We start from the raw sequence: 14,828 nt of genomic DNA, 5'->3' as shown, positions 1-14,828 counted from the left end.
CCCAGGACCCTGAGATCATGACCTGAGCCGAAGGCAGCGGCTTAACCCACTGAGCCACCCAGGCGCCCTTCACTGATTTCTAATAAGAAAATAAAATCCACCAAGTCATGGAGTGTATTGCTGACTTTTTTTTTTACTTAAATATAGTGATCTTTAAGAGAATAAACAACAACAACAAAAAAAAACTTTACACAGCAAATATTTTACATAAATGTAAACATGCACATCTACTTCATAATTATGCAAAATAAACTTTTAGGCACGAGATTTTTAAAAATCATTAAAGAGTAAGACAACAAACCCAAGACAGAGAGGACAGAAGCAACAAAAACACATTTCATAACGCTTCAATTGGTCTTGTCTTCCAACCTACTGGTTAAGGCCTGAGTTTCAGAAATCCTACCTTCCTTGCCAAATGGAAACTTCCAACTTGGCTGTACCTAATAATATACATCCACAGAATAGACTATTATCTTTCAAAATAATGTAATAAATACATCTCTCTCACACACACATATACACACCCCCATACATACCCTATTTAACCAGCCTCTCAATAAAGATAGCAAGGATTTTGGAATTTTCAAGTTTTCCCACCACTGAAGCACACAAATATTAATACCACACACAGAAAACAATGATTCTGCTCTAGAAATAAATTAATGAGTGGCATCATCACACATCTCGTTTGTATTACATTTCTCCAAATCACATCTTTACTGTGGTTTGCCATGGCTCCTTGGGTACCTCGGATTTAAGTCTTTATACCTTGCCTAAAGACCCATGGTATGGTAGAAGGTGTACAGGACAAAGAAAAGGCAATTTGAACAATTCCGTTAGAGACTTCAAAACCAAGAAAATCAGCATGGATCGTTTCCAGCTGTCTCCAAATTGGAATTAGAATGTTTTCTCTATGTCTACCTTCTGTACTCCACTGGTTAGTTTTCTCTCCCTCCTCCCCACCAGGCTATAAGCATCTGAATATCTATTCCTGTGGACACCCCAAGGAACAGAGATGAGGACAGTCCCTGCTTTTAAGGAGTGCACAGCAACCAGAGCTCAGGCAAGAGGAAGGTCAGTATGTCCACACAGCACTCCAGTGGGCAGAAACGAACAGAGGAAGAGTCCACGAGGATGGCGTCTCCAGAGTGTCAGCACTGGGGCTTGGCGGGGGAGAGGGAAGGGAGACACTGAAAAGGCACAGAGGCACAAAGACCAAGTCCAGTGAGGCTGGCATGAGGTTACTCATGAGAAGTAGTCTCTGAGGCCAAATTCTTGATTTCTGAAAAGAAAAGATTCCTTGTTCTTGTTCTTGTTCTGGTGGGTGAAGATAGAGGGCCGAGTGAGGGAACCAAGAGGGCTTTGTGCAGAGAACAAAATGGAAACAGGCTAGAGGAGAACCATGCAGTGTGAGACAGGATGGGTGACAGAGGAAAGGGTCTGAAGCGTAGAGAGCTCAAATCACCAAATCCAGTGCCATATGCAAGCATTTCCTATAGAAACAAACATCTTGACCCAACATACCAAAAACCACAATTCTGTCTGTATAAATCAAGACGTTGGGAGAAAAAAAAGAGAGAGGTTTAAATAGATATTTTTAGTTCAAGTTCCTGGAACCTGCCCCAAGTTGAGCAAGTTAAGATCTCTGAACCAATTCCCATATCCAGTAATAAGTCTCCCAGTCATGACTCTCACCTTCCCTGAGCTGTCATTACCAAGGAATTATAAAACAATTATCAATTCATTATAAATAAATTCCTACCTGCCCTTAAACCCACAGAAACATCATGATGCATTAAGAACCCACCATAGAGTACTACTGTGTTACCCTATTATCTGTACTGGGTGGGGTGGTGTGAGTGTGCTGCTGGATGACGGTGCCAGGCCCACATCTCCAGCCCACCCGGAGGCACTGTGTCCATCCAACAGGTGACTCTATAAGGTGCAACTCTCCCCAGAGCCCCCACTGTGAATCATCTACTTCCTTCCCAGGTCCAGACTGCTTCCATCCACTAACAGAGGAAGCAGAGGCCATCTTTGAGTGGAGGAACCCAAGGAAGGAAAATCATTTTTAATGTTCTTGATACCCAGTGAACCAAAGTAAATAGAAATTTCTCAGGACCTTCAAATTGTATTCATTCCAATTACAGAAATGGGCTATTCCATACTAATCACAGGACAATTTATCACACATTCACTCAATACGGAACATTTACTAGTGACCAGTTTCCTGTAAGATTCACGTGGAAACCACACATGGCAAAAAGGCAATCTTGTGACTTTCTTATATCAAAAATACAGATCGGTCAGGGAGTCAGGCACAAACAGTGGTAGAAAAGCATGAACAGAAATGTCTTCTCAAAGAATGTGCTCATTTCATATTGCAGAACTGCTTCCTATCTAGATTCTGGTTTTTGAAAACCTGCTGCTGGTTCTTTTGTTTGGAAAGGTTCCTTCAGTACACCTCTCTTCCACTCCTACCTCCCCCTACTAGAATGCACTGAATAAAGAACCCTTAGTATGGGTCTACGTGGAACTAAGAGCCCCCATCTGACTGTACCTTGAGTGTCAGCATGGTGGCTGATGGTTTAACCTGCTCACCTAGCCTCATGGAGTTAGAGACTTTCTGGATCAGAATCGGAGTCAGACGTACCCAACAGTTTTTTCTTTTGGAATCCAATAAAAGCTCCAATGTACAGCTATCAGTGTCAAGTATAATAATCTCCAGTTCCAATAAGTGAGATTCAAGGGAGGGAGCAGCAGGGAAAGTCTGGAGTGGGGGCACGAGACCAGCCGTAGCCAACCGTGGGCTTCTCTTTCCTTATTTGTAAATGAGGGGGTTGAACTAGCAGAGCTCCAGGGCCCTGCCCGGCAGATGCTCTAGGACTCTCTCTTGAAGTCTGTTTCTACACAGCTTATCAGGTTGGGTCCAACAAAACTTCCTTACCACTTTGTCTCAGCAGTGTAAAGTGGTTTTAACATATTTCAATGCTGCAGTTTGAGGTTTCCCTCCCTCTCCTACCCCTCAAAGACCAGGTTTCATTTCACTGGTGCAAACCACCTGGCCAAACAGGTGGCTGCTTAGGTTTAAAATGGAATCACTGGCCTGGTAGAGATAAAGGCCTTTGAGTAACCTAGACCAGGGCACATTGATCTGTTGTCCATGAACAGTGTTAATCAAATAGAAATATAATTCTGTTAGTTCTATCACAGTTCTACTTTGCAACAGGAGATTGTTCAGAAATTATACGAGAAAATCACCCACCACCACTAAGTTAAAGACTTGAATATCTGAGACCTCCAGAGCCTCAAACTCCTACACAGTCACTGATCCACAGTGTGTCCCTCTCAGCACGGGGCTCTGTGCGAGCGCAGCCAGGTCCAGTAGCACATCTGTGCACGAGAAGCTGATTTCGAAAGAGCCGCGTCTAGTCATCACTGTCACTGCCAGACTCACTCAACTGCAAGTCATTTCCTATAAAAAGAAAACAGAATCACACCAAAAGTACACAATTTCAAAAGGACTTCCCCACAGTTCTTTGTTTGACTGCCTTGGTTATCACACTACAGTAAAACTAGGCCAATTCCACTTAATTAGGGAGGAAAATCAATTTGGCTCAGTGACAAAACTGATGCAATCGACGCTTTTAAAGAAATGCCATTCTTGGGAGCTGCAAACCACAGTGATGCTGCTTACTGGGATAGTGCAGGCCAGGAGCAGGCCAGACAGCTTTTAAAAATGTGTTAATAAAAAGCAAGCCAGGCACTTACAGATAACTGATTCACCATCTAGAATTGTCCATATTAAGTTGCTTTATAAAAGCTAAAATAACATGGAGTTAGGCTTCCTGATAAGAAAGCTGAATACTGTTTATACCAGGAACACGCTAATCCAGGATTCCCTCTGGGACACCTCTGCCCAGGATATTCATGTTACTTTAAACCTCAACTCAACTAATGAGCTTTCGTAAAGCCCCTGATCTTTGTTTAGTGTGCTGAATATAGGTTTTAGGAGTGAAGAACAGAAGTACTCAACATTTCAGTCTCAGATGATAATAAGAGTTAACAGAACCCCAGCTGACACCACAAAAGTGAACTGTGACAAGAGCTAGGCCAGGTCTTCTTAAAGTTTGCTCTGAGGACCTGGGGACCTTTCCAGAGGGTACTTTCTTTTCTACACCACGCCTGTGTGATGCCTGATTTTCTTCACCTACATCAACCTGAACAACTTATGACAATAGACTGAATGTAGAAATGGGTATAGAATCCGGGTTTCTACTAAGCCTGACATTAGAGCTGTAATATTGTAAAGCAATATTACTCTTCTTACTAAATATTTTCTGATTAGAAAATTTGTTCTTCATAAAAATGTTACTTTTGTTACCATTTGATGGTTATTATTGTTACTTTAAATGAATTACTGAAATATTTTAAATATTTCTCAGTTATAATTTCTAATATGGTAAATATTGATAGATCTAAGCCACATACACAAAAGCCCTTTGGGGTCCTCAATAACTTTAAGAATTAAGAGGTCTGAGACTCAAGAATGTGACGACTCATGTTCTAAACTTAAGAAACCAGTGTGGGCCTGGCAGCCACTCCTGTCAGCTAAGCTGAGCACAACTGCTTACACAGTAAGATGCGGTGTATTTAATAGGTAAGTGTAAATGGAACTGAAAAATCTAGTTTTGAAATTGCTTATGTAATTGATTTGATTCAGGTTCAAATTGATCCATTTATTTATTTTTGAGAAGAAAAAATATAACCTAGGTTACTACTCAGAAAAACAATATGATAATGACTCTCTGTATTTTTATATCAGGGTTAGCAAATTTGCATTATTTACTGTGATTTTAGGGTTTATAAGTTGGTTCCAGTTGACAATCCTGGTTTAAATAACCCTAGTATTTTACTGTCTATGAGATATGCCAAGTTAAGGAACTGCTATTTGAAGAATGAAGAACAGGGTAACTTGGAGCCATAAAGAACTAAAAGAATTTTAAGGCACTGGTAGGCAGGTAACACCCACGGCACCATTTTTTTTGCTCTTTCTTTCTAAAAGGAAAGGGTAACTTAGCATTAACTGGGCAAAATTAAGAACTGATTTAAAGCCATAGTAGCTGTCTGGTACTTTCCCACTGTGAACACCAAACTTCAGATGTGAAACTCATCATTCTCCCGAGCCAACTGAGAAGAGCACCGAAGCACACCCTGATACCTAGAATGTAGGCCCACAGAACGGGAGAGTAGACAGGATCCTTCACTGGTAACCTAACAGTGCTGGACTCACTCAAGGAGAAAAGCAGGGCCTTGAGTAGTGTTTCTCTGGTGGGGGTGGTTTTGTGCCCCAGAGGACATCTGGAAATGTCTTGAGATATTCTGGGTTGATACAACTGGGGCAGAAGAGATGAAGAAGACCACCTAGTGGGTAGAGGCCAGGAATGCTCTTAGCCATCCTGCAATACATATTTTGCCCTTCCCCAAACAAAGATTTCTCTGGCCCACATCTCTTGTGCTGACGTTGAGAATTACCTTTCCCTGGTCCACAGTAGCAAGGTTAACTAAGTTAGCTTCCCCACTATTGCCTCCAGACCTTCCAGCCTCCTCCAAGGCAGTCATACCAGGTGAGAGCATTCATTAGGATTCTGGAGAGAGGGGGGCAAAAGGAAGCAGCACGCGCCCCATGTCCAATAAAAGAAATTTGTGTTTGTTCTTGTTTTGCTCTTCTTTACTTTAGTACCAACTGCACTGAGAGCCACCCGACACTGCAATGCCCCTTCCTCTCCTTTTTGGCAACGGCTGGTTGGTTTCCAAATACATCCTAATGGCTCAGGTTCCCAAGTCTGTGGGCTGTGGGCCACCAGTCTGGAGTCCTCGGGACTGTACAAAGATGGGGAGGCGGAGGCAGTGTGGTGGTAGGCAGCACCCCAAAAGTCTGTCAAATGCAAAAATACAGAGCCAAGATGTTCATGTTTCAGCATTTTCCAGACTTCACAAGACCTTATTTGTGCCGGTAGGGGAAAAAAGAGAAAACAGACTTCTTAGTCTTGTACTTCCCTTTTTTTAGTCTTTGGTAACTTACTCCTTTCTGCTCCAAATTTTCTTTGTCGGGATCCTTTCTTATGCCTTAAATCTCTTCTGGTGTAGAGACTCTGATGTGAGATAAACAAAAGCCACACCTCTGGCCTGACATGCGCCACTCCCACCGCCCCAAAGCCAGAAAAAGGGAGCGCACACTTACTGAGTGTGTTCATGAGCTGGCTGCTGCCTTGTGGCCGGCTGGTTCCATTGGCGACAGCCGGCCTGATATTGTAGGGCTGCTGGTGTGCAGGCTGCAGGGGGGACGCCGGGCCATTGTCCTCACCCCCACTGCTGGAGCTGTCGTCATCACTTCCTGACGAGCTCTCCGAGTCGGAGGAACTGCTCCCGCTGCTGCTGCTCATCTGTTCAATAATGTCAACTTCGGCCCTCAGCTCTGGAATAAAATGACATGACTGGGGTGAGCACAGCAACCCCTCTCAAGGCCACACATGGAACCTTCTGTAGACAGTGAAGTGGCAAGACCAACAGCAACGAGGAATAACTTAAAACTCCTGCTTAATTTCCTAAAAACGTTCAAACAAAATGACTAAAACCAAAACCAACAAAATAACACTGTTTCAGAGAGACAATGGAAACATACACTTCACCCCAAATAACCAAACAGAAAACCGTTTCAGATAATGGCTGTTCTGTGTAAGAAATGAATCAAGTCTATTTGCCTTATCTACTTTAAAAAAAAAAAAAAAAGATTGTGAATTATGGGATTAAACACCAAGTAAGAAAAGTACTATGCTAAGGGGTTGAAAAATATTTGATTAGGCACTGGAACATGTGGATGCTTGTTTTTGGATCTACTTCTAACCAGCAATGAGACCTAGGTGGTAGTCAATGAATTTTCTGAGACACTGAAAAAGATGAAAGGCCAGAGTGGGCGGCCTCTGAAGTCCTTTTCAGCTTTCTTGTCACACAAAGAAACTGAGGTGGGCAGGGGTAACTGATGGAAAATGGGGAAATGACATTCTTCCTCTGCACTCTTTCTATACTTCCCCGAAAGCCGAGCCCGTCTGGTACTACATTTTCTACCCATGAACAGCAGGGAAGGAAAAACAAGTTTCCCTTCCAGTGTCGCTGAATACATTAAGGATACATCATAGGATACACTAAGATGCCAGATTTTCCTGTCCAAACATACCATGTGGTTTTAAACAAGTATGGTTCCTTTAGGCATAACTGACAATAACCAACCACTCACAGTCCAATTCCTATTCAGCTAAAGTGAAAACTTTGATAAACAGCATGAGGAAAACAAAAACAGCAGCTTAACGAATGTGCACTGCACAGAGAATGATTCTGTTTACTACGAAAGCACTTCTACAAGGTAGAAAAGGGAAGCTTTTTATCTTAAAGGACAACTCATTATCTTTCCCTTTTTTACCACTATTACAGATTTACTTTTGTTTCATAGAACTTTACAAATCTGGAATACGACACTTAGTCTCATAACCTCCTAAAGAGTCTGGACAATTAAAACCACCCACTCACTGTATGGGGAGAAAGCCAAGGTGATCCTGGCCTGGGGTCTAACTGGAGAGAGCCTGACCAGATCTCTAGGTCTTTCTAGGCTGTGTCCCTTTCCAGGTCCCCATGGCACTTTTGTGTTCACATACTTTGTGTTAGTACAAAGCAGTGGTCCTGGTATTTTCAATTGTTTTTCTGACCTAGATATTATACTAACATTGACAGATCTGGTTTTTACCCCAACACCTTGGAATTCTCTTCTCCCAAAGCTTTAAAGGCATGTTGTTTAGACCTTCAGGGGGCAGTCATGCTTGTTTATATCCTGGACCTCTAAGCAGAAAGCTGCAAGACAGCCACAACTCCAGTCACTATCTCTGGACCCCCCTTAATCCAATGAGGCAAGTGGCAACAACCCCCACCTGCATCACCTCTGGAACGGTGAACTCTGCAGAAATTTCAATGGCAGAAAATGCCCATGCTGTCATGTCAATACAAGAGCCTTGTGATCGCCACAAAAACACAAAAGTCCCACTCCAAGTTGCTACTGTTTTCCAGAAAATGCTGCTTACCTCTTTTGATGTCATCCAGCTGGGGTTCAGGTGAGGGGTTATCTTTCAAGGGCGAAGTTTTGGGTCCTACTGGAGGTTTTGTCGGAGCTCTGAATGGCATAGGTGGTGGAGGTGGTGGTGGCTGTGGTGGCTGTGGGGGACGAGTGGGCTGCTGTTCCATGCGAGCTTGGATTTTACTGCTCCCCTCGGCTCTGAAATGAGATATCCATGAGATAGCCTCCGTTAAATTGGAGGGGCAAAAACAGTACTCAAATCTGTTCAGGGGACCCAGTACCCATAGGTCTCTGCACATCCCTGTGCTCTTTAAAGACTACTTCAAGACACTGATGTTTGTAATGTTCTCACATGAGCTACCTATTCAACAACGCCTACTGATTCCAGTACTGCACTCTGCACCAGACATACAGAGATGAACAAAACAGACATGCAATCCTCACGGGGCTCACGTTTAGTATGTAGGACACAAAGGGATTATGAGATCTCAAAGACAACAGGATTATTTATTTGACCTGTGTACAATATAAAGTTACAGTCACAAGTACATGAGTTACTAAGTAAAACCGCTCTTGAAATACTGGTTAGTTTGCACATTTTTGCATGACCTATTACTGCTTGTTCATCTTGTCACATGCCAGCTCTTGCGGGCAGACAGGCAAAGCATTCCACCCCAAACAGAGAACATTTTATTCATTTACAATTTCTTTTGTAAATGGACTAGCCCAGCAAACTTTGGGTTTTTGAACTTTGTGCACACAAATCACCTGGGGAGCTCATTAAAATGCAGATTCTGACTCAGCAAGTCCTGAAATTCTACACTTTAAAAAATCCAAGGGATGCCAGGGTGGCTCAGGTCACCATCCCAGGACTGGGATGGAGGGAGCTCAGCAGGGAGTCTGCTTCTCTCTCCCTCAGCTCCTCCCCCTGCTTGTGCTCTCTCAAATAAAAATCTTTAAAAAATTAAATTAAAAAGTAAAAAAGCACCCAAGTGATAAAATGCTGCTAGTCCACAGATGACACTGAGTCGTGAGAGACATGTGCACCACCATCCGCTTTTGGAGGGTAATGGTGGCACTGGTTGGGGGAAGTAATTAACACTCCTGCTCCTCTCGCGGGAGAGGAGCAGGAGCTTGGAAGCGGCACGCCTAGGGAAAGGCTCAGCTCTGGTGCTGACTCCATGGAAGTCACAAGCTCACTAGTAATCAGTCACTTTATCTGTGTGCCTTTTTTTTTTTTTTTTTTTTTTTTTAAAAGGGTAACAACAGTGGTGCCTGGGTGGCTCAGTGAGTTAAGCGGCTGCCTTCAGCTCAAGTCATGATCTCAGGGTCCTGGGATCGAGCCCCACATCAGGCTCTCTGCTCAGCAGGGAGCCTGCTCCCCGCCACCCGACCACCTACTTGTGATCTCTCTGTCAAATAAATAAAATTAAATAAAAAAGAAGTGCTATATTTTAAAAAAAAGGGGGGGGTAACAATAGCATCTTTCTAAAAGTTATGTGTAAAGTTGTGGAGAATAACACATGAAAGCATTTGGCATAGCATTCAGCAGGTGATAATCCCTCAATAAATGGTAGCTACTTTCTTGTGTAATGAGTACAGAAAAACGGCTTGAAAAAGCATAAACAGGAAAACATCAATCAGGCTGTAGTTCACTCTAAGATTTTTAAATCTTAGAGTCCATTCTAAGATTTCATGACTATTACAATAATTGCTGTATCACAATGTGAAAAATAGAACCACTGGGTTGCTTCTACAGAATAAATTTTGACTTTAAAAATCTAGTTGGCTTCACATTAGATATGTAATACCTGTTGAATTAAGTTTTAAGAGCTCGCTACTCAAAAAAAAAAAAAAGGCAAAACTTTATTTTGGTATTAGAAATACCTCAAATGCATCTTGTGAAAAAAAATTTTTTTTCTTAAGGTTTTTATTTATTTGACAGAGAGACAGAGAGCCCCGACATGGGGCTTGATCCCACTGGGATCATGACCTGAGCCAAAGGCAGCCGTTTAACTGACTAAGCCACCTGAGTACCTTCAATGTTTTCCATCTCAGAAAGAATAGATATCACTCTATGATTCTTTCATAATTACAAGTCTAGGAGTTTAAATCTTATCCCATGAGGTGTTATTATATCAACAATCATAAGATTAATAAAGTGGATTTAATTGTAAAGTACATCCTTTTCCCCAGTGGCTTCCATGTTTCAGGTCTTAAAAGAATTATTTCTTTTTATTACATGTGAGGTAGTGGTATTTTACTTACTTGTCAAGAAGACAGAGGTAGAGCTGTTGAGATTACCAACAGGACACTGAGTACCCAGTGCTCACCTCCTTTTAAAATAAACTGATGGATAATGCAAAGATACAGAAACCCTGTATCAGTCTATCTGGTTATTCACATACCTTGTTTTCTTGACCTGAATGCTGCTACTGAGTTTCTCCAGCACATATTCACCAGTGTCATGATTAATGATAAGCACGCAGTCTTTCTGATAAGGCCGTTTGTTCCCCTTGAACACAGTCATTGGTGGTGTAGATCCCTAAATGCCACAAAAGTGTAAGACGATTAATCCAGACACACCAGTTAAATATTTACAAATGACCACCTCATCAAATCTTTTATCAGAGCTACTCAAATAGAACAGAATAAACAGATTTCTATTTTAATTCCTCTGGCTTTCTAGGCAAAAAGAAAGGGGAAATAATAATATACCAAGAATCTGTAACTGTGCAACTGCTTCTCAATAATCGAGAAAGGTAATAATAATTTGCAAAGTTACTATACATTTTTCTAAGGACTGAAGGTATGTTACAAATAATGGCAAGATGTGAACTGATAAAAATAGATTAGCCATTACTCAGTATTACACTGAGTAGAACTTTCACTATGAAAGTAAAACCAGTAAGTGATCTCTCTATTTCCTTATAATTTCAGAGTCCAGGGCTTCCCCTCAGGCCAAGTAACCAACAGAGCATTCTCTAAGGACAGCTCATTATTTTGCCTGGCTCAGAGTAAGTACATTATGCTACTCACCTCCCTAAGCCCCTCAACTGCTACTCTGCTGCTCTCAGACCAAAAAATAAAATCTTTAAACCAGACACCTGTCCCTTCTGCCTCAACCTGGACCACTCAGCCCTCAGTTCTGTGGAATCCAGAGCAGAAGGCGGCTGGCCTCTCTCTGATTCTCAAGCTCCTTCTCACAGGCCTTTAATGAGGCTTCTGCCTACATCCTGCCCCTTCTCGTTCAATTACTCAACCTTCAAATCTGCTCAAAAGTCACTTCCTTAGAGAAACCTTCCCTGATTTTCTGCAGTTTTTTTATATTTAATTCTAGACCATAAGCTCCCCAAGGGCAAGAAAAGTACTTAAGTTGCTTAAGACTGTATTCTAGGTGCTTAGTAAGGGGCCAGCACACAGTAAGTGCTCAATTAATATCTGACATAAATAAAAATTAATATTTGACAACTATAGGATTTAATCTCATATAGAATAAAAAGACTGCTTGGCTCTTTGACTCGCTATTCATAGGGTAAAAACTTAAGAGATGGAAGGGACCTTAGAGACCATTTATCTAACCTCTTCATTTTACATTTGGCAAACGAAGATCCAAGGGGAGATGATGTAACCTGCCACAGGCAACAAGTAACAAAACAGCAGTTGGAACTGGCAGACAAGTAATCGTTCCTCCTCCACGTGAAGCTTCTTGAAGCTTCTCGTCCAGAGCCTTTTCATTCTATCACTGGTTACCAAGACCTTATTATGTTCCAGCACCAGACTGTGACATGCAGTGACACATGTACATTAAGAGTATTTTGTTTGATCCTTCAGGCTTTCTGATTACAGTGTTGCCTTGGGCAAAGCTTCAAACAAATCTCTCTGCAAGGTATTTCAACTTAGCTTTTAACTGGGTTCCTCATCCCTAAATGAGCTGACTGCTCTGTTACTCTGGTTCTCGCTTGAAACCTTCAGCCTGGACTTCACCTTTTGCCAGATATGTGAAGTATGTCAATCCTGTTCCTGCCTGCCTTAACTCTTGGCTTGCCTGTGCCATTCTCCTAAACTGGTGTCGCTATAAATCAACATAGCATCTAGGGCTTTGCTCTTTGGGGGGAGGGGAGAGCTATGCAGCTCTAAAAGAGGGGTCAGGGATCCAGAAAGGAACATCATCTACTTTGTAGCAAATGGGAGAAAAGGGAACTTGGGGAAAATGGCAAAGAATCATTTTTACTCAAGCACCTAGGAAGCATGAATTCCATCCAACCCCACCCCCAAAATCCCTTTTCTCCTTACATTGGAACTTTAGAAATCTCAAGGTTTTCACATAGTAGGCAATTCAAATGGCAATACATAGAATATGAGGATTCACTGTGATTCCACAGTGCATAAACTTACAGGGATATGTGGTAATGTAATTGTGACTTCATCTCCTTTGCCAACCTGAAGCTCTCCTTCACAAGAAGTATCTATAGATGCTGGCTTAAAGTCATCTAAAGGGAAAAGCAAAAGAGCATTTATCCAACAAGTTACTTATACTAAGCCTCCTGGGCATTCTTATTTAAAAAGTTAAAATTTTTGTTACTCCAGATAAATGGAAAATACAAATTTAGAATTTAAAAACAAAAAAACAAAAAACAAAAAACTATTTCATTGTGGAAAACCCCACATATACAAAAACGAGAGAATAGTACAATGAGCCCCTGTGTACTGTCACCCGGCCTCAATAATTACCAAGTCAAGGACACTCTTGTTTTATCTATACCTTCCACATACTTTTACTCCCATCCCCACTGGATTGTTTTGAAGAATAAAAAAGCTAAAATTCATAAACCCATTAAGCAAAGATACTCCCTTCTCCCAAGAGACAGATGAAAATGAATGCCTGATTATCCATAAGGTGTTTTATCAGGGTTGTATACAGGATCAAAAGTAACAGCATATTGGGAAGACTGTTACTGTTAAGCCCTATATAAAACATGAATGACATAAGCTGATTTCATTTTGCATAGAAATAAAATTAGGATTTGCCACACTCAAGTTCCTGGCTTTAACAAAAATGCTCTTGTGAAAGTACAGAGAACTATACCTTCAAAGGTTAATCTTGCCCATCTCTCTCAGCTGCTGCTGAAGTACAACATGAATAGCGATCTTACTCCATTTTGACATACACTAGCCTCAGACTGCAGGTCAGGTGCTTATGTGAAGTGTCCCAAATTCCACACTGCCCCTCACGCTACTAAACCATCGACCTAGGACATTGCTCAGGAAATGATGCTCTTATCATAATCCCAATATCCTCCCTCTGAAAGAGCCGATCTGCTGTCAGTAATGATATGGCAGGTGACCACAGAAAGATGGAACTTCATTATCTAACACGCCCTCTTCCAATGTACTGAGTCACATTTATTAGCTCCTTAGACAAAAACAAGTCTTCGCCAGCATTAGCACTACCAAGACGGGAAGCCAGGAGCTTGTGAATCACACAGGGAAGCTCAGTCAGCCAAACTTTACCCTGGACATAGACATGCCCTCCCTCGACAGAGTCTGTAATCATGTAGAAAAGGAAGGTCCAGCATAATAACTATGTGGACGTTCTTTATGCCTCCTCTCCTCTGCTTCCAAACATAGCTCAAGCTTTAACTTATTCCAGGCTCAAGAATTCTAATTTCATTCTCCACCCACATGGGACTCGACTCGGAGTTGAGTTAAAGTCTGGGTAGTAGAGGTGACCTCAAAAGACAAAAAGCAGAGTCAAACGAGGCACGGAAAGCTGGAAGGGGAAGCCCTGACGGAACGCACAGAGGATGCGAATTCTTTGGTTGCGGAGGGGAGTAAGCGCAAACTTAAGTGACCAGAACAAAGACGAAGGAGGAAGAAGGCTAAGGAAGACACGGAAGAAGAGAGTGGAATAGGAGGGAGTCGATGAGGCTCACAAGCAAACGGGAAAGACTCCTTTAAAAGTGGAGGACCCTGTAGGGTCATCAGAAACGGGGATGGCTTAGAGGGAGAGCTGGAGTCTGACGTGGTGTCACAGTATTTCGGTAATAAAGAGGATTAAGTTTCGTACAAGGAAGGGCTGGGTGGGTGGACGAAAAAGAAGGGGCGAATAGCCTTCGGAAGAAGTATGTGGGACCACAAGACAGAAGAATAGTCGGGAGTGGCGAAAGGTTTGGTTGGGAGTGAGTTGGAAAAGGTCGGGGGTGGGGGGCGATCAAGGTCCCGGACGATCTCAGGTAGGAGAGAAGGGAGCTGACGTAGGCAGGGCTTCCTGGGCTTTGGAGGGCCGAGGGAAGAGGGAAAAGTCGGGTTGGCTAGAGGCGGGCGCAGCGGCCGAAGGGAACCGAGGGGAGCGCGGGCTTACAGCGAATGGTGTGGAAAGAGGCCCGCGGCCGCTTCTCGAAGCTCTCTCCGAGCCGCAAGCAGTGCTCCTCGCGATCCAGCAGCGGGTTCACGGTCCCGTTCATGGCCCCGCACGAGTCTCGCGCCCGGACCGGCACTCTTCTGACGCGGCCGCGACCCGAGCTTCCCGCGCCAACGTACAGGGGAAAGACGCTCCCGGGACTGCGATCCGCCGCGCACCGCGAGCCCAGCCGGCGCCCACCCGGGGCCGGAAGCAGAGCCTTTTCTCCGCGCCGGGCTGGGGGAGGTCGGCGCGGAAGCAGGGCCGCGGGACTTCCGGCGTCGGGGAGGGACCTCTGGT

The 14,828-nt window shown here is 43.1% G+C and overlaps 1 protein-coding gene across 2 annotated transcripts; it reads right to left on the bottom strand.

Annotated features, from left to right (window-relative positions):
- Nucleotides 1–113: 113 nt before the first annotated feature.
- On the bottom strand, nt 114–14,816 carry EAF1 (ELL associated factor 1). 2 transcript variants are annotated; one of them, XM_045088930.1, is made up of 7 exons: nt 14,490–14,816; nt 12,524–12,618; nt 10,534–10,670; nt 8,133–8,323; nt 6,245–6,478; nt 6,086–6,155; nt 114–3,475 (listed from the first exon to the last, which is right to left on the bottom strand). In XM_045088930.1, the coding sequence occupies exons 1-6, from the start codon at nt 14,590–14,592 to the stop codon at nt 6,124–6,126; spliced, it is 792 nt and encodes a 263-aa protein (XP_044944865.1). In that variant the 5' UTR covers nt 14,593–14,816; the 3' UTR covers nt 114–3,475; nt 6,086–6,123. The 2 variants fall into 2 exon arrangements, with proteins under 2 accessions (XP_044944865.1, XP_004773625.2); XM_004773568.3 differs by lacking the exon at nt 6,086–6,155 and having other exon boundaries at nt 14,490–14,814.
- Nucleotides 14,817–14,828: the final 12 nt, after the last annotated feature.

Source organism: Mustela putorius, unplaced genomic scaffold (assembly GCF_011764305.1).
Source record: "Mustela putorius furo isolate JIRA1106 unplaced genomic scaffold, ASM1176430v1.1 tig00003834_pilon_pilon_pilon, whole genome shotgun sequence".
NCBI lineage: Eukaryota > Metazoa > Chordata > Mammalia > Carnivora > Mustelidae > Mustela > Mustela putorius.
The sequence above is the reverse complement of the archived record's forward strand: the minus strand, read 5'-3'. Positions and strand labels throughout refer to the sequence as shown.